Source organism: Camarhynchus parvulus, chromosome 20 (genome assembly GCF_901933205.1).
Source record: "Camarhynchus parvulus chromosome 20, STF_HiC, whole genome shotgun sequence".
Taxonomy (NCBI): Eukaryota; Metazoa; Chordata; class Aves; order Passeriformes; family Thraupidae; genus Camarhynchus; species Camarhynchus parvulus.
The window spans coordinates 5,867,266-5,889,057 of NC_044590.1; the positions used below are offsets into that span (position 1 = coordinate 5,867,266).

The 21,792-nt window shown below is 46.3% G+C and overlaps 1 protein-coding gene across 1 annotated transcript; it reads right to left on the reverse strand.

Moving 5' to 3' along the window:
• Window positions 1-343: 343 nt before the first annotated feature.
• Window positions 344-21,459, reverse strand: CHRNA4 (cholinergic receptor nicotinic alpha 4 subunit). The gene is made up of 6 exons (XM_030963112.1): window positions 20,963-21,459; window positions 19,658-19,809; window positions 16,162-16,206; window positions 15,962-16,071; window positions 6,042-7,422; window positions 344-934 (listed from the first exon to the last, which is right to left on the reverse strand). The coding sequence occupies exons 1-6, from the start codon at window positions 21,021-21,023 to the stop codon at window positions 809-811; spliced, it is 1,875 nt and encodes a 624-aa protein (XP_030818972.1). The 5' UTR covers window positions 21,024-21,459; the 3' UTR covers window positions 344-808.
• Window positions 21,460-21,792: the final 333 nt, after the last annotated feature.

Below are 21,792 nucleotides of genomic sequence, written 5' to 3' on the forward strand. Positions count from 1 at the left end.
CTCTAAACACCATCATTTGTGTTCCAGCTTTGCTGTCACGATTCTGAGCAGCTCTGTGCTGCTCACTGAGGCATGTGGCAGCAACGAGCTTCATGTGCCAGGCCACCACACAGGGGTGACACAAATCCCACCTGGGCTCTCACCTGGGCTCTCACCTGGGCTCCCACCTGGGCTCTCACCTGGCTCTGGCTTCTGCAGGACCCTCTGTGCTGCTCCCCAGACACCTGCCTGGCTGCCTGCCTCTCCTGGTGTCTATTCCCCTGAATTCAGGGCAGGGTAAACCTCCCAGTGCCCAGACTCTCTGCCTTTACCAGCTGAACACAGACCACATCCTGCACAGGTATCCCAAATTTGGAACTTTATTTATAAAATGACTCATACAGGGACACAGTCCTGAAAGACTTCAGCCTGACAGGGCAAAATCACTGGGCAGGGCACAGTGAGGCTGCTGAGGGTGACTGGAGCTATTGCCAGGGGCTGGTTTGTGGATGCAGAGCCCCTTTCTGTGCTGCTTTAGGGACAAGCTCGTGTTCTTACACTGCTGAGTATATGCCAATGAATGCCACCATGCTATGTACAGACTTTGATTAAAACTTTTCCCCTAAATTAGATGGAGGAGATGAAAATGGCTTGGCAAAACAATGTGACCTCGGCAAGGATTCCCCAAGAGCTCGGGAGCAGCTCAAGTGAGGACACGCAGTGAATTATTCAAAGGGCTGCCTCCATTTCTCTGTTCTCTCCTTCCAGGTGAACTAAAATCCATACAGTGGGATAGTGGGACAATAATTTCTTCCCTTTGGTGCTATATTTAGATCATTCCTGCCAGCCAGGGTGGGAGAAAGAGCCCAACAGTTCCCAGCAAGCACACAATGATGAACATCCAGAGGAAGATCCTGTCGATGACCATGGCAACGTACTTCCAGTCTTCCTTCACCTGGAACACAGAGGGGAGAGGCCAGTTATTAACATTTCCTGGAGATTAAAATTTATGAAAACTCTTACAGCTTTACTCCAAAGCAGGATATTTTAATTTAATTCCAGAGATAGGAGGGGGAGGTCTTGCTCACACTTAGTGGAACTATAAAATGGCAAAGGTTTATTCATCAATCACCTGAGGGATCCCCAGACTGCAGGGGTGTGCATGTGAAGCCACAAATCCCATGGATAACACACCCCTGTGTATAACTAAGGCCATCTGCACACTCACTCTCCCATTTTCCATCAGCAGCAGCTGTAGCTGGGTGTGTAAATGAGGCTGTGATTCAGGCTGGGGTGGTGGGGGGTAAGAAATGACTCGTTTCCCCATGCTCATAAAAAGATTTGCTTACAGATTAACAAAGCCAAACCTTTTCTGTGAAGGGATTTACAGCTTTGGGTGAATAAGCAGTGAAAATGAACCAGCCAATACAAGTACCCTCACCCTCCTCTTTTCCCATTTTTGCCTTGCTGTGGGAGGATTTTCCAGCAATTCCTCTCTGGGGAGTTCTAGTACCATGAGGCAGAAATGGTAAATGACTGCTTCATTAAGAAACCATATATATATATATATATGAAAAACTCTTTTATTACATTGCTGTTAGTAATTTCTTTCCCAGGAAGAGGCCTGATCAGATGGTAAAGTTCTGTTTTGTATGACTGTACCCATTACGATTTCCTACAATTTCCCACTTGGTGATTAATAGACCTGAGGGCAGAAATTCAGCACACTGCCTTGTTCTTTGGGGAAAACATCTCAGCAGGAGCCCACTCAAACCTCCCCAGGGGCTGTGAGTGGTGAAAGGAGAAGGGGACAGCAAAGCTGAAAATGCCTTTTGGTAAAGGAAGTAATCCAGCTATCAGTGCAGTGCCATTTGCAGCAGAGGATGTTTCCACAGGTACAGTGGTGTTGCTGAGCTCCCTGGCTCAGTGAGCAGCTTTGTGAGCTGGGAAATGAAGAATGCACTGGAGACCATATAATATTTTCCCTGAACAAAGCATTTTCAATTTCAGGAATACCTGAACATTGTCAAAAGCTTAAGAATGGGTTCAATGTTTTCATTCAATGGATAGATTTATTCCTTTTAAAAGCAGCATTGAGTTAAGCCAGCCTTTATTACTGAATAGGCAGAGAAAACAACCAGGTTTATCCTGCATTTTGTCACCTCCTTGGGAAAAATTATGGTATCTTTTGATTGCACAGCCCTCTGCAAAACCATCTGTAATTAGAGTAAGTAAAAAAATACTGACCCTTGAAACCAAAAGGAATTCTCTCATGCCAAGATTCTATAATTTCCTTGGGTGGTGAACTATAATTTATTCAAATTTATAAGATCATGTAGTGACAGGACAAGGGGGAATGACTTTAAACTGAAATGTAGTATTTTAGATCAGAAATTATGAAGAAATCCTTTACAGTGGGGTTGCTGAGGCTCTGGCACAGCTGCCCAGAGAAGCAAAGTTCAAGGGCAGGTTGGATGGGGCTCTGCTCATGGCAGGTGGAATGAGATGAGCTTTAAGATCCCTTCCAATCCAAACAATTCTGTGATTCTACAATTCTGTGATAAGAGCTCAGGGGATAACTCCCTTTTGCTGCGCTTATTTTGTGACCTATTCATCACTTGCTGAGAGTTGGAGCCTCTGATGCTTAAAATTCCCCGTGAGAAAGGCATCTAAGCAAGCCCTGGATGATTGTTTTTATGGGATTAATGTCTTATGATGTAACCAATGTGTAAAGCAAATCTGAAATTTCCCATCTGATGTTCAGCTGGAAAGCTGGATTGAGTAAATAATGCCTCATTCTGGTGTAATAACTTTCTCTGAATATTTATGCTAGTAAAAATAAGTGCTAGATCACAGAAAGAAAAGAAACTTGATGAGTTTCTCTCTGAGCAAAGAAGAGGAAAGTGGGGGAAGAACAACTTGGACAAGAATTTGCCTCCTAATGTAATGGCAGAAATACTGAGCCCATTTTGATAATGATGGCTGGGACTGCATCAGATGTTTGTAAAATCAATATCCAGCTTCAGACTGAGAGCACAGAGGGTGAAATTGGAAATTATGGGGAGATAATAATAATAATAATAAAAAGAGGATGAGGGAGAGAAAATGATTTGGATTTTTAATTTTGTGTTCTGCCACCATTGTAGCATTTCCTCGTGGTCCAGCAGCCCATGTGGAGTCTGATCTGCAGACATCCCTCTGACATCCATGCAGCTGCCAACACCTGCCACCACAACTCCTGACCTCTATTCTGATTAGTTTTTAAGAAGTTCACTCAAAATTATTTTTGGGAAATGATCAGGGGAAGATCCAGCTGACTCCACTCTAAAGTCCCAAAAAGTGGGAATCTGCAGCTCTGCCCTGGTGCAGCTCCTTGTGGGTCTGAGCCTCAGGATTTGAGTGGAGGATTGAGGGGCCTTGGTGACATCTGATCCCCAGGACCCAGAGTCTGCAACACAGATTAGAGCAGTCCCAGGCGGTTTTATTGTACTTTGTTAAAAATAACCCAGTGAGATTATCCTGTTTCCTCCCCCTCAGCTTTATTCCTTCCCATTTTATTTTTAAATATCTTCATATCAGAGCATTCTGGAGACGCACACAGCCATGGACAGAACGAGTTCCCAGATGGTGCTGGTGCTGTCTGGTTATTTTGGCTGATGTGTGACATGGAACTTGTTTTGCCTTTCAGTCTGTAATTAATTTCTAATGGCATTTCCATCTTCTGCTGGGACAATTCCACCATGTGTTTTCCCCAGTGCCCCATTGTGCCTGCATTGTTTGCAGATATCTTTCTGTAATAAACAACTGCCTCTTGCATCTCCCATTTTCTCTTCGCTGGAGCACTTAATTAAATGAGCTATTTACTTTTAATTTAGAAGCACTGCTCCTGTGGCAATGGAGCTTTAGAGAAAAAAATAAAAAAAGAGACAGGAACTTAAAAGAAGCTCTGTTCTCCTTCTGAGAAGGTGAATGTCTCTGGAAATATTGCCCACAAGACAGCAAGATGTGTCTCAGCAGCTGCATCAGAGGTGCCTGCTGATAGATTTATTGAAGACTTCCATGAAGAAATGCCACAATTTGATTTTAAGATGAAAGCAAATTTCTGAGTACAGATTTTTTTTCCCCAATAAATTCTCATTTTATTAGATCAGTTCTGCTCCTCACAGTGTATTTCAGTCCCAGAAGATCATTTTCCTTCTTCTTTTTCATTTCCACTGGGAGAAAAAAATTGTGCTTTCCTACTTTATGTTACTTGGGTCCAGAGAGAGGAAATAGTGCAGCCCCAGAATGGAGTCAGCATTATCCCCTCTATCTGAAAACTCAAGCTCTGCCTTCTGTGCCAGCCACAGCTGCTGTGGAACAGTGGAGAAAGGTCACCCCCAGTCCCCAGGGGAGCCCACAAAGCTGCCCCCAGCTCATTGCTGGATATTTTCCTGGCGCATTTCCTCACAGCCTGGGCTGGCAGGAGCTTGGGTCAGAGACCAAAGGCTCAAAGCTGCTCCTTTTCTTCTGCTTTTGATGTTTAGCACTGTAAATAGCTTTCTCCTCAGGATGATCACTTAATTTCAAGCAGTAGAAGGTATCAGAAGAAAATTTGTGGCTTTTGAAGACTGCTTCATTAAGAAAAAATTAAGAGGAAGGAACCCAAAATATTAATTGAGTCCATTCTTGTTAACACCAACCAGCTCAGCAGGGAGAATAATTAGAAATAGGAAGTATTATTGGTGTAATATTTTTTCATTTGCACCATGGGGAAAAAATTGAGCTAAACTCAACTGACATCCAAGGGTTTACTTGTGATTATTGCCAGAGGGAGAGAGCAGACTTTAATTCCTGCACTCCTAATGTGCTTCTGAAGTGCTTTACCCTGGCAAGGAGTTTTGGACTGGCAACTAATGAAGATGAGGATTCACAGCCCATCTCTGCCACAAATTTGTTCTGTGACCTTGAACAGAAAGTTTGTGTTTTGGCTGTAACTCCCCAATATAGGGAATTAACAGTTCCTTCCTCAAAGGGATGCTGTGGAGAAAAATCCATTGAAGAACAGAGGCCCTTAACTATGATACCAAAGAGTATAGAAATAGACAGTAGTATTTAGGCTTTTCTTGCTGCTGCTCAGTGCTGTGAAAAATGCAAATAAAAGACACTCTCCATGCTCAGGAAGTCTTGTATAAATACACTATGACTTTCACTGATTCTAAATCTTAAGAAATTTAAATGGTAGAGAAAGCTAAAAAGCACCTTTTGCATATGGATCTGCCCAGGAAAAGGTAGATAAGACTTTTCTTTAATAAGATGACTAACTTCAGATTATCTTGTGCTTCCTTTCATTATAGCCATAATTACTAGCACACAATATCCATACTCCTTCAGGAAAGAGCTACAAGAGCTTTGAAAGGATGTGGCATTTGTTATGTGCATCAGTGTCTCCATGAAAATTAATCCTTTCAGCCTCTACTCCCTTTATTTGTAGCCATATTTACCCCCACAGAATAAGCAGGAAATTTGTTCCCCCATGTCCCTGCACAGAGCCAACTGCTCCAGTGGAAGTCCACTAATAAATAATCACATCATGATACATGAGCAGAGCTGAACAGAGCCTGCAGAATCCCCACTCTACTACAGCTTCCCACAGCCTGCTTAGGCAATTTGCTTTCCTGGGCTCCACAGCCACAGTCTGTGATTAATAAAAAGCAGAGAGTGTGAATTCCCCATTTGTCAGAGGCTTAAATAAGGAATAAGTCTGTTCCTGTGAGATGGCTGCTCTTTGGGTCTCTCACAAACCTAACTGCGTCTTTGCTGCCTAACAACAACTTTATTCCTATTTTCTGCTGGAGAATCCATTGTTCTAGAGCAGCCCTGAGCATGACCTGGTTGTGCTGCCCCCTTGGCCATCATTCCAAGACCCCAAGGACATCTCCAGTGGCCAAAACCCAAACTAGAGGTACAGCTGAGCCTGCCTCAACACATACACACTCTGCACAGCCCCAGGCTTGCTGTGGCTCCCTTAGCAGCTCATTTCTGACCCTCTGAAGGAGAGCAGGCTCCGTTGGGACACTCACCGAGAAATCCGCGTCCTCCGCCCGCAGGTGGTCTGCGATGTAATGAACCCCTTCCACTGCCAGCTTCAGGGCTGGGGACATCAGCACCAGGTGCTGCTCCTTGGAGCCGTGGCTCTTGCTCCCCTGGGCTGCTGCGCCGGCCACCTCGCCCTTTTTGCACCTACACTTGCACTGAGGGGGCTTGTGCTGGGGCTGCTCCCCGTTGAGGTGGCAGCGCTGGGATGCTGGAGAGCCACTGGAGTGGCCGTTGGTCTGGGAGGAGTCCTCCTGCAGGTAGCAGTACTGGATGCTCCGGGACCTGCAGCGGATTGTCCCCTCCTCTGCCTTGCTGGGGCTGTACATCTGCTGCACACTCAGTGACCTGCCTTTCAAGACAGAGCTGGCCTGGCTGTCGCTCAGGTGGTGGCAGGAGGGCTGTGGAGAGGAGCAGGTCACCTGTATGGGCTCTGGGTGCAGCACAGAGTACTGCCCAGAGGGGGACTTGCACATGGGCTGAGGCTTGGCTGGCTCCTCGAGGTGGGCACAGAAGGAGGAGGTGGGGGACGGCTCGTTGCTCTGGGGGCTGGGGGAGGATGAGGTAGTGAAGTTGGGTTCCACGTCCATCTCGGACCAAAGCCTCGGCGCGTTGGTGATTTTGTGCATGGACTCAATGAGCTTCTTGCAATTGTCCTTCACTGTGGAGGGACGTTTCATGAAAAGGATCCGTGGGACCACGTCAAGGAAGACCCTCCTCACCCAGTCTGGCATGGTGTGGGTGCGGGGGGAGCGGTGGTGCACATTGAGCACGAAGACAGTGATGATGATGGACAAGGTGACGAATATCATGGTGAAGAGCAGGTACTCCCCAATCAGAGGGATGACCAAGGAGGTGGAGGGGATGATCTCCGTGATGAGCAGCAGGAACACCGTGAGGGACAGCAGCACGGAGATGCACAGGGTGATCTTCTCTCCACACTCAGAGGGCAGGTAAAAGACCAGGACGGTCAGGCAGGAGATCAGCAAGCAGGGGATGATCAGGTTGATGGTGTAGAACAGGGGCAGCCTCCGGATAATGAAGGAGTAAGTTATATCAGGGTAGATCTCTGTGCAGCACTCGTATTTCTTGCTGTTGTAATTGCCCACAGCGTTGATGATGACCCACTCCCCACTCTCCCAGTAGTCCAGCTGGTCCACATGGCTGTGCATGCTCACCAAGTCTATCTTGGCTTTGTCGTAGGTCCAGGAGCCAAACTTCATCGTGCAGTTTTGCTGGTCAAAGGGGAAGAAGGTGACATCGATGCTGCAGGAGCTTTTATAGATAGCAGGGGGCATCCATTTAATTCTCCCGTCATAGAAGAGGTGAGCCTTGGTCAGGTGGGTGACTGCAAAGTCACCATCAGCACTGGGGACAGATGGAAGACAAAAAAAGCCTCAGACTTCTCTAGGACATGTCATCTCTGGTAAGGAAATAGGATATTTAGTCCCTGGCTTCCAAATGACCTGAGAGGTACAAGAGGCACATCATGTCCAAACACTGGATCCATCTACTCTGTCCAGTGGATTTTGAGCTCTTGGCTTACACAAGCCCTGGAATTCATGCACATGTCAGCCTTTCCCTGGCATGAGTCAGTTCCTTGATGTGACTGTACACAGGTTTTCCCCAAAGGTGTCCCAGATGTGCTCTGGAATGGGTTGAGTTTGTTTTAGAGGTGGAAGAAGGTACTATCAGATAGTGTAGCTGTGGGCTGGGCAGAATTATTTGTGACAGCTGCTAAAAATGAGAGTGTTGGGTAATCACCCAGTCTTTTACGTGAAAAACAGCAAGAACATCCTATTAGTAGGAATAAAGAACATTAATCTTTTGATTTCCAAGTCAGGGAGAGAATTGGCTTTTGTGGTGTCTTCTCACAGGAACCCTCAACTGGGGGTTATCAGATAAACAGATAACAGCTCAGGAGTTTGTATTGGATTTGTATGAATAAATGGTGTTTTCCAGACTTTTGGAGGAAGAACCTGAGCTACAAACAGCAGCACTGCCAGACAAAGGACAGGCTGTGCAGGGGAAAAGAGCTTCTGCTAAAAACTTGAGATTAATTATTCAGGCTGATACAGATAAAAAGCTCTCTGCTCCTCCCCAGTGCTTCTGGCTGGAGCCAGCCCAGCCTGCAGTTGCCAAAATCCCTGGGCCCTGCTCTGCTGCTTCAGTGCCCAGATGTGCCCTGACAGCAGCCACACTGTGACAGGGGACACACATCTCCTCCTCCCTGCCAGCAGCAAGATCATCAGCACACGGGTGATCCAGCAGGGCTCCTCAAGCTGCAGAAGGCACAGGAACTTTCTGGATTAATTTCTTTAGGACACCATTCATTTACAAGCAAAATTTTTTTAAAAAGGACTTTTTATAGTTTCATAGGATCATGGAATGGTTTGGGTTGGAAAGGACCTTAAAGACAATCTGATTTCGACTCCCTGCCATGGAAGTTTCTTTTTTTTCCCCTTCCACTAGACCAGGTTGCACCAGTCCCCACCCAATCTGGCCAGGAACAATTCCAGGGATGAGACAGCCACAGCTTCTCTGGGCAGGCTGTGCCAGGGCCTCACAAGTCACATCACACATTTCCAATTGCTCCATGAAACATGCTAAAAATGAGACTGGTGTAGTATTGGGAAATAATGGCAAGATCTGGCACTTGCTGAGCTGCCTTGGCTAACACAGTTTCTGGGCAGAGATAGAAATGTCCCCAGTCCTCAGGATTACAGCCCAGATGTCTTTGAGACAATTTTCTAGGTTGTTTGAATTAATGGAAAAATAAACTCAGAATCCTTGTGTGGTGGAGAACCAGGTTTTACTAAACTCTTCTTTGTTCTTTGTGTTCTCTGGGGCAGATTTTGGGAAAACCAAAAGAACACAAAAGGACATAGTGCCTTTTGAATTCTAAACTGGATTTTTTCTAAAGATTTAAAACGCTTTGAAATAAAAAAGAATTGGAAACTACACACAAAACTCTCACAAGGGGATTAAGACAAAATCAGCATGGTGATCTACTCTGGAGCAGACAAACCTGGGCCATTGTACAATCCATCCAGTTCCTGTCTTACCTCTTCTTTCTTAAATCTAATTTACACTCCAGAACATGTGATTTGGATGAAAACCACCTTTTTTTTCTCCTGGGTTTTGTCAGGAGCACAGTAAAGCCAGATTGAGACATGAAACATGCACAGCAAGTGGCAGTCCGGTGCTTGCTGTTCTTGGTGGTTTTGTTTTTAAATCTCAATAGGAATATGGAATCCAATTCTGCATTTAATGATATCTCTGAGGCATGATTAAATAGCTCATTAATGGAGCAATATTTTTAATTGGATCTTATTAAAGAAAAGGGATTACGAGCATCCACTAGGAGTGTTCCCCTTCTTAGGTAGAGCAGTGTGTAAGTGGCTGGATAAACAACACAGGTGTGCATTTTTCTTTTGAAAACTCTTGGAAAAAACCATGCGAAACTCTTGTTAAAATGGCATCCAGGAATGATAATAATTCATGTAACTGTGTTTCATTCCCAGAAATAAATGCCTTCCCTGGCAATTTTGCAGTTTCTGTGTGATCACCACACTCCTCTTCTGCAAGTGAGGATGGAACCATTGTGATGCTGCAGACCTTGTATGTCACTTGTTTCTCTAAATTATCTGCTCTTTAATGAGGAACTTTTTTTTTTTTTTTATTGCTTGCCTAACAAATGCAGCTTCATCCTGGGTCCTCTTTGGCTCACATTTTTACAAATAACACCGGCACTGCCTTCCAGGCTGGATTTTGCCTGCAGTGCCATGGCAGGAGTGAAACCAGCTGCAGAACATCCCCTTGGATTTAGTCAGTTATTGACTCTGAGGAGCCACAAAACACCCTGGGATGCTCCTGCCTCACCAGCCTACCAGGACTATGAAGGAACTCCTGACTTTACTGAGTGTGTTTGGATTTCTCATTGCAGTTCAGTGCAGAGGAATTTGTAAGCAGGGTAAATCATCCATGCTGTGTACACAGAATATATCCCAGCCAGCCACATCATGAAAAGACAGTATTCCCACTTGTCTCACCCTTCATGAATCCATACATTTCTGCCTCCTTCCCCAGGATTTCCACCCACAAGCATATGTGGACCTTCAAGCATATGTTTAGTGGATGGGAAGCTGTGCCTGCTGGCACCCTGCCCATGCAGGGCAGCCTGGAGAGATTCTCTCTCTCCCCTCCTGTGTGAGACTTTGATTCTGCTCCTCTCCACATGAGAGAGGGAGCAAACAAGGTCGCCTGGCTGTTGAGTGCCTTCCAAAGTCTTTCCCCACTCTCCAAGGGATGGAGGTGAGACAACCAACTGCAAACACATCCTGCAGTTGGGAGAGTGGGGAAACCCTGTGTTCTTTTGGACAGCTTTGCTGTGGGAAAACCCATTGCTGTTCCTACAGCCCTGAGTGCACCACGTGAATATTGCCTTAGACAGGAAGGTGGGAGACCTGATGAAGTGGGACAGAGAAAATGTGCAGACATTCCTCTGGAGCAGTGGCACGTTCTCATCTCACTCAGTGGAGATCACTCTGTTGTGACAGTTGTCGTGAAAATCCAGTTGGAAGAAGGCGTGAGTGCAAGGTAAACATCACAAGAACTGCAGAATTCAGATAGTCAGGCTCTCGTGGTTACTCTGACCTGACAGCCTTAGAAACATGTCAGTAATAAAGAACTGGAGCTCTTATATTTTTGTGTCAAACACAGCAGCGCACACCAAGAGAGAAGACAATTACTTATTTTTTTCCCAAAAAAAAGCTGCTGTGTGCTGCAGCCTTTGATTTCTCATTTTGAGAAGAAAGGCTGCTCTATTAAATCTCTTAAGTTTATAGGGGTTTAAGGATGGCATTGCTTTACTGACATCTACCAGCCATATTCAACTAAAAAGATCTGCTGACAGAGAATTTCTATTTTCTTTTGACACTTTCTATTTTCCTGCAGTTGGGAGATACACCATCTCACAAAATTAAGTGTTTTCAGAGTGCATCTGAATGAGGCACACATTTATTTTAATTTCTGATGACGCAATTTAAATCCAAACAGACCTTTAAAAGCCTGAAAATTATCTCTACACACATATGGATACAGTAGAGTGTCCTCACTTAAAGCACTTTTCATCAAAGAGCAGTAATAAAGAAAAATTGTGGTATGAGGAGCCTGCACCCTTTTGGTACACATTACAGAGATGCTTCTGGGATGTTCAGATTAAAATTCTCTTCAAAGGGAAACCAGAAAATATTTACTGGAAAATGTATACTGATTTGTGCTACCAAATAACTCAGATTCACTGCTTGGAAGGCACCTCTGGAACTGTTTCCTGCCCAAAACTCCCTGCTCAAAGCAGGTCAGCTACAAGAGGATCAGGACCTTACCTAGCTGGGTTTTAAACAGCTCCAGGATCGTGGCAACTTGGGCACAAAACCTCCTGGGTGCCCAGGGGAGATGTTTGTGCTCTGATGGGACTGCCTTCAGTCACCTCCCAGCTTTTGCTTGGTTTAGTGTTTACGAACCAACTAATGATGTTTTGGCTGTTGCTCAGCAAAACAAGCACCATTCTCAGCAAAGGCTGTGCCACACCAGTGGAATGAGCACAGGTGTCTCAGGAGGCTCTGACTCTGCTGGATTGGGGCATTTTGCTCATCTTTGCCAAGGATCCTGGCCAGCACTTTGAAGGCAGAGCTCCAGTTCTGTCCCTAGAATGGCAGGAGCAGCCCTTGGGTGTGAACAGAGCAGCAGCCCAAGAGAGGGATCCCTCCTGAATATTTCCTTCCATCAGCTCCTGCATTGCGGGGTAGAGCTTGGCAGCGAACCTCAAAGCATCTGAAGATGTCCCTCTCCAGAAAAACAACCTCTGAACCTGCCAGAAGAATCAGGAGAACTGAAGGGTGAATTAGTGATTTCCTTTCTTTTTTGGCCAATTATAAATATAGCTGGTGCAGAATGATGAGATCTGTGCCAATGCACATAAAGAAAAATGTCAAGTATGTTTCCAATTTTAAAGGTTACACTGGGGCATCTTTTGGTATTTCTCCTCCAAAGAGCTTTGGGATGAGTCATAAAACCAGTGTTACTCCATAAATCTAACTGGTTGCAAACATCACAGTATAGCTCATGAGAACAAGCTGCTACAGTACTTTTCGAAAAACCTCTTTGCTTTTCCATGATTTTCAAAAGCTGCCTGACAGATGATCTTCTTACTCCATCCAGTAATCCCTTTGTGTCCATTTTATCTCTGGATGAATTCCTCAAGATATTTCCTACCCCTAATTACAGAAATTTGTATTTGATTTTCCTTCACATCTGATCTTGTCTTCTTTATTTCTTTTCTTTTTTTTTTTTTTTTTGGGTAACTGTGGAGTCTAAGGCAGGGATTACTTTCTGGAACAGTTAATCCTAGAAAATACCAAGAAAAGAGAAACTTCTGAATTCTCAATATTCCCAGTAGCTTCTTCCCAGGTTTTACAACCACCAGGCTGGAGAAGACAAATGCTCTGATAATACCATGACTATCCAGCTGAAAACCAGCATTAGGCTCAAGGACACGGGCTTGGGTTGCCCTGGGCAGCCTTTAGCACCTGGAGCACCTGGATGCAAACCTGTGCTTTCAGGGCTTTATCCTCTGGAGGTCCTATGTTGGACAATGGACTCAACACAGTGGTAGAGAAGCAAAAAAACACCTCAAAAAAACCCCACCACAAACAAAAAATGCAACCCCCAAGAGCTTATTCCCTCATTAGAGAAAAAAAATACAATTAATGTTTTGTACTTCAAATACACAAAAAAAACCTAAAATGTGCTTCAAAGCCATTCATGAATGGAAAAACAAATCAATGCAGAGGATTAGATAATTCATTTAGGAATGACTTGGTGGTGCCTGAAGAGCCTTTACAACCTCAGATAAGGAGCAACCTGGTTTTTTGGCAAAGACGAGGCTTTGTCACTTCTCTATGAGGAGCTCATATTCCTCTGTTGTACATATGTTATGTCACATCCAGTAGAAACTATTTGCAGAGTCTTGGAACTTATCTCATCATGCCTGAAAATTCAACAGCATATTAATTTCCCTGTAGGATATTAATTTCTTTTCAGATTCCTTATGAATGTTGACAACTACATTTAGTCTCTAGGCCAAACCAGCCGAATTTACTGATTTAATTTGGGTCTCTAGAGTGGGTAAATGGAATGTTTTTTTACAATAATGAGCCAAGATATGAGAGTAACCTCACAACAAAGGGTAGGTTTCCTTAAAGATGTAAATCTGAAATCAATTGAAATTTTACCATTTCTGTAACATATAGCTCAAGATGAAAACAGGAGGGGTATTTGTATAATCTTTCCTAAAGGAGTCCATCCCAAACAGAAATACCATATTTCAATAATATTATAAGCAATAATCAGCTCACACTAAACAGCCTGAAGACAGCGAAAGGTCAGTTTGGCCTGTTGCTCTCTTCCACCAAGGTTTCTTTCCACATTCTCTCCCTCTCAGAGACCCAGAATCATGTGCAGCCATGTTATACTCCCTCTAAACTATACATATTTATGTGTTAAATATGAGATGGACTCCCTGTTAGCATCACCATGGCTAATCACTGTCATTTCCAGCTGAGATGCCCAGCAGGAGAAGCCCTGGCTGGGAATGCAGTTGGTGAAATGTTGTGCAAAAGAGCCTCAGCTTGGCGTCCCCTCACTCTGGAGGTTTTGCCTTGCACTTGCCCTGCAATCCCTAAAATATCTGAAACCTGATGAAGATATTGACTGCAGCTCCAGATGGGTTTGGTAGGAAGTTGGGTGGAAAAGAGAAGTACATCTCAGGGCAGAAAACATTCTGCATAAGAACAAAGGGAAATACAGCAGTGAAGACACATGGAATTCATGGAAACCCACTCATGTCTGCGCCTAGCTCACATCCATGCTTAGTTCATGGATGAAGCAACCAATTAAAAATGCATGATAGACTCAGGACAACCAACAGACAAATGCATGATTATTAATGCTGAGTGTGGATCAAAGGAGGGAAGCAGCCTGGATTTGGGGAGCTGGGGCACGAGATCTCCCTGTGTCAGCAGGTCCCAGGACAGGCAGATTTGTTACTGCAGTAAGGTGGGCAGGACTGAAAGACTCTCACTGCCCAGAAGAGGTTGAGAAGGACATTCTGGAGTAGCTGCTGTGGCCAGGAGATCAGACTTGGAGTCACTGTAGAGACTCCAGTGACAGCAGCAGTGAACTACAACAACAGGGCAGAGGGGACAGCGTGTGAGGGGCAGGAGCCAAAGGCTGCCCAGCCCAAGGTCTGGGTGTCCTGGACATCTGGGGTTGTCTTCAGCATGAAACCCCAAAATGTCCAGAGAACTAAAGGATACCAAGATCTCCTGGAGTGTTCCTCATCCCTGGAAGTGTTCAAGGCAAGGCTGCATGAGGCTTTGAGCATCCTGGTCTAGTGGAAAGTGTCCCTGCCACTGGGATGAGATAATGTTTAAGATCTTTTTCATCCCAAACCATTCTGTCATTCTGTGGTTCCTTATTTCCATCCTCATCAACCCTGTTGAGCCAAGGGAGAGGAAGCAGAGGTGACATATCAGGTTCTGCTGTGCCAGTAGCTCCAGCAAAAGGATGGTTTGATGCACAAAGGTGGCAAGAGGATTTGTGCCACGACATTTCCTTTGGCACCATGGTCCACCACAACGACCACCAGAAGCTCCAAAAAATAATAATCCTTGCCACTGTCATTAATTAAACAATGAGAATGACAAGGACATTATTTTTTCTTTCCAGTGGAAGCTGTGAACACCTTTCTTGGCTGCCAAGTGAGGCACTTTTGATGCAATATCTATGTTCAGAGTGTGTCCCTGGAGGGCAGGAAGGTCCAAGTGCCTCTGAATGAATCATTTCCATCGGGCTAATCTCTGAAAGGTGCTCAGTGAGGATGCAGTGATTTCTGAGAGGTTTGCAATCACTCCACACCACTGAGGATCCAGAATGAGCTAATGGCAAAGATAACAGCCCCTGTGGCCTCCAAAGCTCACAGTCCCCTGGGCAGATTCCAGCTTCAGCCATTTATTTTGGTTTTTAAACAGAAGCAAAATCATATCAAGCTAGAACCAGGCAACTGTTTATTAAAACCAAGCCTGGCTGCTGCTGTGAGGGTTTTCTCTGAGTGTCAGCCACATGCAAAGATGCTTTTCTTTGATGCCTGCAGCAAGTGTTTTCTCTGGGGCCTGTGCTGGGCTGGGGGACTGGGATATCTGACATCCTGGGAGACTGGAGAGCTGTGGTGGGGGCTCCAGGGAGAAAACAGCCTTGGCACTTGGGCAGCATTTCTAAGAGTATCAACAGGCTCCAAAGGAAAGAAAGAAAACAACAACCTGCTCCCTAGGAAGTGTTCTTACAAAGAACAGATTCCAAGTAACTGCTAGGAGGAACAAATACCTATTTAGAAATCATTCCAGAATGGTATTTAGCTGACCTGAAACCCCTGTTTGTCGATGCACAAGCCTGACATGTTTCAGCATATTTTCCTTATTTAAGCCCATCATCAGTAATTGGCTTTTCCAGTGGATGGTGATTAATTAGGGGAGAGCTCCTGGGTGAAATGAAATTGAAGAGGACTGAAAGCTCAAATCCAGCTTAATTGTGCATCTGACATGTGAAGAGAAAACAATACCTGGCATCCCCCAACAAAACTGGCTGCCCAGAGGAAAGGATCACCAGGAGAGCAAAGCCCTTGTGATGAATGTCAGTCATGTCATTTAAGGCATGTTATAGAATCTACATGAACTCCGACCACAGAGAGCAAAATAAAGTGGAATTATTGCAGGAAACATTTTAACCTCATGAACAGAGAAAATTTGCAAGGATGGGTTTGCTCTCTGGTCACAGGGCTCACACTCACTTGTTGTAAAGGACAATGTCTGGCCTCCAGATGAGCTCCGAGGGGATGCGGATGGAGGTGACATTTTCATATTCCTGGGGGTCCCAGCGCAGCTTGTAGTCGTGCCACTCCTGCCAAAAATGAGGTGGTTACAAAGCTGGGAGAGTTCAGCAGAAAAACTGAAAAGAAACATGGAAAAACACATATCTGGGGGCACCCACCTGCTTCACCCACACATTCGTGGTCATCATTTGATTTTTCTCATCCTGAAATGCAAGAACAGATATTGGTTACAGGAGCAGATTAAGAGGCCCAAAGAACCCTCTTAATTTTCCTTGATTGTATTTCATTTACGTAATTACAAATCACCTCTGCAATAAATGTAAGTTCTGTCTTGGAAATAAAAAGCAGATGTTTCTGTCATTTGACATGGGACAGGGCACAGCTGTCTGATACCACTGAACAGCTGAGCCTGCACCTAAGCAATCCTGTGAGCAGATGGACTGGAATTTATTGGGATTTTACTCAGTGCTGATGGATTCAGCCTGGGATCATGATACCAGGTAGAGGAAAATCCTGCCTTTGACCTGAGCACTGAAGGAGGGGGGTGATGGATATATAAACCCTGACTCACACACGTTTGCTGGATTCCAGTGCTCAGCTTCACCTGCAAGGGTGTTCTCCTGTGAAACATTACCCATGGACACAGTTCTGGAAACAAGAAGCTCAGCAGCATTTCTCCTTCTACCAGCTGGATGAGCTTGTGACACTATGGATTGGGTTTTCTGAACAAACCCCAGCTGCTCTGCTGACATGGAATTCTTGGGCAGCCTGGTGTATTTCCACCAATGGGTAGACTTTCTATGCACAAACAGCATGGAAAAGTAGGACTGTATATACATATTTAAATAATGTCAGGCATTTTTAATGCTGGCAGCGCTGCAGTAGAGTTAATTACTGTTTGCTGCTTGCCTTTTGTGCCCTAAGTGACTCAGATGAATTACGTGGGGCAGAGCCTTGTGCTGGTCTGACTGAAGTGTCCCACCAGAGCTCAGGGTTTACTTCTTTTTTATTTCTTGCCTTGGTTGGCACCAAACCCAGCTGAGTTGGCAGAGCTCAGCTGACAGCAAACTGCTCATCATTAACCTTGCTCTTGTGGCACTTCAGGATTGATTGTGAGCATTAAAACCCAGGAGGTTTGGGGGGGAGCTCTGCCTCCTCCTCCCTGAGCCTCCTCATTGCTGTTGTGGCACCAGGTGTGACACCTGAGCAGAGATTCTCTGCCCTGGAGCTAGGGACCAGAAGCACATGGAGGGAGGAGGAATACAAAAACACTCCAGCGAGAAACAAAATGGAAAGAAAATATCCAGCTGCTTCTTTGGATGCTGATGGGAGATGGAGAATGCCATGACCTGGACCAATCCTTGAGAACCTGCTTCTCCTACCACTTTGCAATTCAAGCACATGAGGGTCTCCACCACAGCCCCTTCATGGGCCATCCCAGTATAGCAGGTGCTGCCTTTTCCTGGAATTCTCCCTGGAACCACTCACCCCTGGTGGAAGTTGCTGCCCATCACCACACCATCCTCCTGACCTGAGTGAAGCACAGCGCCAGTCTCAGGGGATTATCTGAGAGGGCTTTGCAATGTGATAATGGCCAAGCTCCTGCTCAGCTGGATGCTCCTCAGGGAGCCAGCCCAGAGGGCAGCAGTGACTGCACAGCCATGCAGTGTTGTATTGCCAGGCCCCTTCTCTCAAGGTGAGCACAGCACGTGGGCTCCTGTGGACACACAGGCACAGGAATCCAAGTGTGTCTCTTGGTGGCTGCTCCTGGACACGTATTTCACTTCTCTCCCCTAATTTCTGGTCTCAGAAAACCCTCAGCAATCCAGGGTGAGGTAAGGACATGCAGGAATGCAGAGTTCCCCATTGATTTCTGTTCCCCTGCCCCCAGCTTTTGTCAGGAGGAGCTGGGGTTTGAATACAGCTCTGATTTCCCTTTCAGACTCCTCGTCGTTGGGAGCTGAGCCTTGTGTCTAACAACTGCAGCAGGGTCTGCACCAAAACTGTCACTGTTGGGAAGGGGGAGAGGAGCTGAAGAGCCACAGTGGTGGCAGGAGTGTCCCCAGCCACAGACTGGTGAGAGCTCTCCTCCAGCCATGCCCACAGGTCCCAGCACAGCTCTGCCTGAAAGCTGCACTCCTAACCACTGACATGGTTTTAAGAAGATTAATTTTTCTTAAGTAAACTGGGAAAGCTCTGTGGAGCAGGTGTATCGATCCCCCCTCTTCCACGATTCAGCAGCTGCATAATGGAAATCTCTCTCATGCCCCCACAGTCACTAATGTCTTCTCTTTAGTCTTATCAATTATTCAGATGAGGACCATGCAACTTCAACATTAGCAACTGCAAACAGCCCTGGATGCCTCAGCTGACGTAAGGGTGATGAGGGGAATGGGAGACCATTGCTGTGCTGCAAAGCTGCAAGTGGATGCCTTCTCCAGCAACTGGTGTCTTTTATTCCCCATGCCCTGAACCATCTCAGCTGTTTCCTTTTCATCTCAAAAATCTGATTTCAAAATATAAAAGTGTGTGGAGAGTCATCTGTTAGGATTGCCCCACACCAGTAATGTCTTTAGGTTGCATTATTCTTTCCATTGTCACAGGAATCACAGAATGGTTTGTATTGGAAGAGTCTTCAAAGCTCATCCAGTTCCAACCCTCTCTTAACACCTTCCACTAGACCAGGCTGATCAAAGCCTCATCCAGCCTGGCCTTGAACATTTCCAGGGCTGGGGCATTATCACCCCTTTCATTCTACCACATGACTACAGTAAAAAATGACAGGGAGTCCTCTCTTCTGAAAAATAGGGGTATGGACAAGATGGCCTTTAAAGGTCCCTTCCAATCCCAACCATTCCATGAAAGCCAGCCCAATACCTGCTCAAAGAGTATGCAGCTGCACAGACACTGTCCTGGGAAATGCCACATGCAAATAGGGACAGGAAGGAGAAAAATGCAGGAGCAAGATCTGCACAAGCTCTAAAGCCTGTGTGTCTGGCATCTGCAGCCCTGCAGGGACCTCCTTTGTCCAGCACTTGACCCCAACACACTGTGCCAGATAATCCCATAAATATTATTTCAGCGCACATCAGTCTGTGTGCAGACTCTGTTTTGTACAGGGCATATACAGTTTGCATGTGTGACTTCTATCTGAGCAAACACAGAATTTTCTTGTTAATATCTGCCAGATTAGCTAAAAACCCTCAAAACTTTCATTTGCAGAAACCTCTTCAGGCAATCTCTCTTCCCAAGGCGTGCAAAGCACTGTCCCTATTAGCTTGTGTAAATTAGTGTTAATGGTCATGGCTCAAATTCCAAATGAGGTATTTGATTTATTATTTTGCCAGAATTCTCTGGCATTTATGCCAGCAGCTCCACTGTCCTGCTGTGATCAGTCCCATGGGTTTTGATAGGGAATTTGGGATTTTGCCTGTAGTAAATGAAGAGTAAAGGATCCACTTTGATGCCCAGCTACTCACATGAGTCCCCCCATATTCCACCAGCTCTGTCTGCATGATTGCTGTTCTCTGCTGAGGGCAGAGCCTTCCCAACCCAACCCTGGGTCAGCCAGTAAAACCCACACCCACCAGGAGCCTCTCCCTGGGCCCAGGCTGGCTAATTTTGGCCTTTGTTGCACAAAGAGGCTGCACTTACAACATCGATGAGCTGCGCGATGGAGAGGCCGAAGCGCACCAGGACCACGTCCGAGATGTTGGCCACGGGACGGGACCACTTGTTATAGCCAGAGAAGAGTTTCTTCAGGAGCCTCTCCTCTGCATGGGCCCGGGTCTCCACGTGGCCAAAGGCTGTGGGGAAGGAATGGAAACACCTGCAGGTCCACAGGCTGGCATAGCTGGAGCCCTCTCCAGAGGGAAACTCCAGCAAACCACAGCTTGGGGACACGGGAGGGTGATGTGGTTTGTCTCCCCTGACGCTGTTAGGTATTCCTCACTCTATTCACCCACTATTACAGGGCAGGGTTGGTCTGAAGAAAGTGGGAGCACCAGTAATACCATCTAGAAAACACTTCATGAGCCATTCTTCCCTGAATCTGGTCTAATTTTTGTGGCCACTTCGTGGCAAATTTCTAGCACTGGATTCTGCAAGCAGGGAAGAGGGATGCTAGGAGGGCAAGCCAAAAAAGGAAAAAGCAGCCTCCTGCTGGGAAATAGGGATTTTAGATCAGATTTACACAGATTTCCCTATAAAAAACTGTCATTACATCTATTATTAAAAAAGACAGACTGACATTCAGCTCTTTAACCTGCCCTGTGGATATTTCACAAAAACCATGGGAGAAGGAAAATGATGGTGGAGAGCACAAGTTGAATGACAAGATCCCAGTTTTGCTCAAGCATAACTTTAAAAGTTGGAGGCTGCAAGGAGCAGCCCTGACCCTGCACGTAGGCTCCAGGAGCTGTCAGAGGTGCCTGGTGGTTGTTAAAAATTAAAGCCACGTTTCATCCAGGGGCTGCTGGAGGAGCTGCGCTCCTGTGCCGGCTGTACCAGACAGAGGGGAGAGGGAGCCGGGGGCTGTCCCCACGTCCCTCCTGGAATATGGCTTCTACTTATTCTGCAGCTGCCCTGGATTATACAAAGGGAAGCATTAGCTGAGCGCTGGCTGTGCTCTCCCCAGCCGGAGCTGTAGCCCCGAGACACATTAACACACTTCACCCAGGCAAGAAGCAGGATGCTGAGCCCCCGTCTGGATTCTCCCTCCTGTCCCCTTCCCACCGTGGCTTTAACCCTTTCTCCATCACATCAGACAAAAGGAGCAGAGAATAAAGGCAAAGCACTGCCCAGCAGAGGCTGGTGGTCAGGGGACCAGAAATGGTGGGGCAGAAGAGTCGGGGAAATTCCCTGTTGACAGGGGCTGGTCCCTGCAGTGTGTCTTTGAGAGGGATGAGGGAGCAAAGAGCTAAAGAGCAGAGCAAGGGGGGAAGAGCTTCTCAAACTTACCGGGGAAAATGCTGGCACACAGCAGCAGGAGGAGGTTTCTCTTAGGCATGAGAAATCCCATGGTGGAGCAGAGCTTCAGTGTGCAGAGCCTCCCGTCAGGGCAACTTTTCCGCTCTGAGTCTCTGGGTCCTCCAGGTTCATTCCCCTGAACTCCTTTCGCTCTCTCTCTCTCTGGGAAGGGATAGCAGCTGGTGCTTTGATTTGTTGTGGGTTTTTTTTTGTTGCTGTTTTTTTTCTTCTCTCTTGTGAGTGATCTCCAGCTCCTGCTCCTCGAAGGATGCTCTTTGCTGGGACGCTGCTCTCGTTTACTCACAGCGATGTGCCAGGGCTGCAGAGAGCTCCTGGGTGAGCCCAACCTCGCTGGGCTCTCCTCTGCTCCTCTCCCCTTTCCTGCAGGGCTCTTGGTGCTGGTTTATTTGCTGCTGCTGCTTTCAGCCTTCCCCCAGCCCTTGGGGCAGCCTTTGCTCAGGTTCTGCTGCTGACGGGCCACCGATGATGCCTCTGGAGCAGAGAGTGAGCACAGCGTGTTTGTATATTTAATGTAGTCAGTCCTGCCCGCCTCCTGCTTAGGAGGAGGAGGAGGAGGAGGAGGAGAGAATGCCTGCACTCCAGCAAACAGGCTGCAGGGAGGAAAACTTTTGCAGGAGAAATAAAGGGGGAGATGGAGAGCCCAGCTGCAGCCAGAGGTGCATATGGGGCCAGCTGGGATCTTTATAGCACCGGAAGCCCAAACAGTTCTTAATTAACGAAAGCTGTCTCTTTAATCTCGTCCAACTGCTTTTCAAAATCACTCCAGTGTAATCAGACTGAGATATTTCTGGCTTGGGCAC

What these genes read in the sequence shown, in the direction of transcription:
- CHRNA4 (XM_030963112.1), bottom strand. Translation starts at nt 21,023, where the DNA reads ATGGGATTTCTCATGCCTAAGAGAAACCTCCTCCTGCTGCTGTGTGCC. An exon ending in GTGTGCCAGCATTTTCCCCG is followed by an intron (nt 19,810 to 20,962) that starts GTAAGTTTGAGA and finishes CCTTCCCCACAG; the next exon opens with CCTTTGGCCACGTGGAGACC. An exon ending in CGAATGTGTGGGTGAAGCAG is followed by an intron (nt 16,072 to 16,161) that starts GTGGGTGCCCCC and finishes CATTTTTGGCAG; the next exon opens with GAGTGGCACGACTACAAGCT.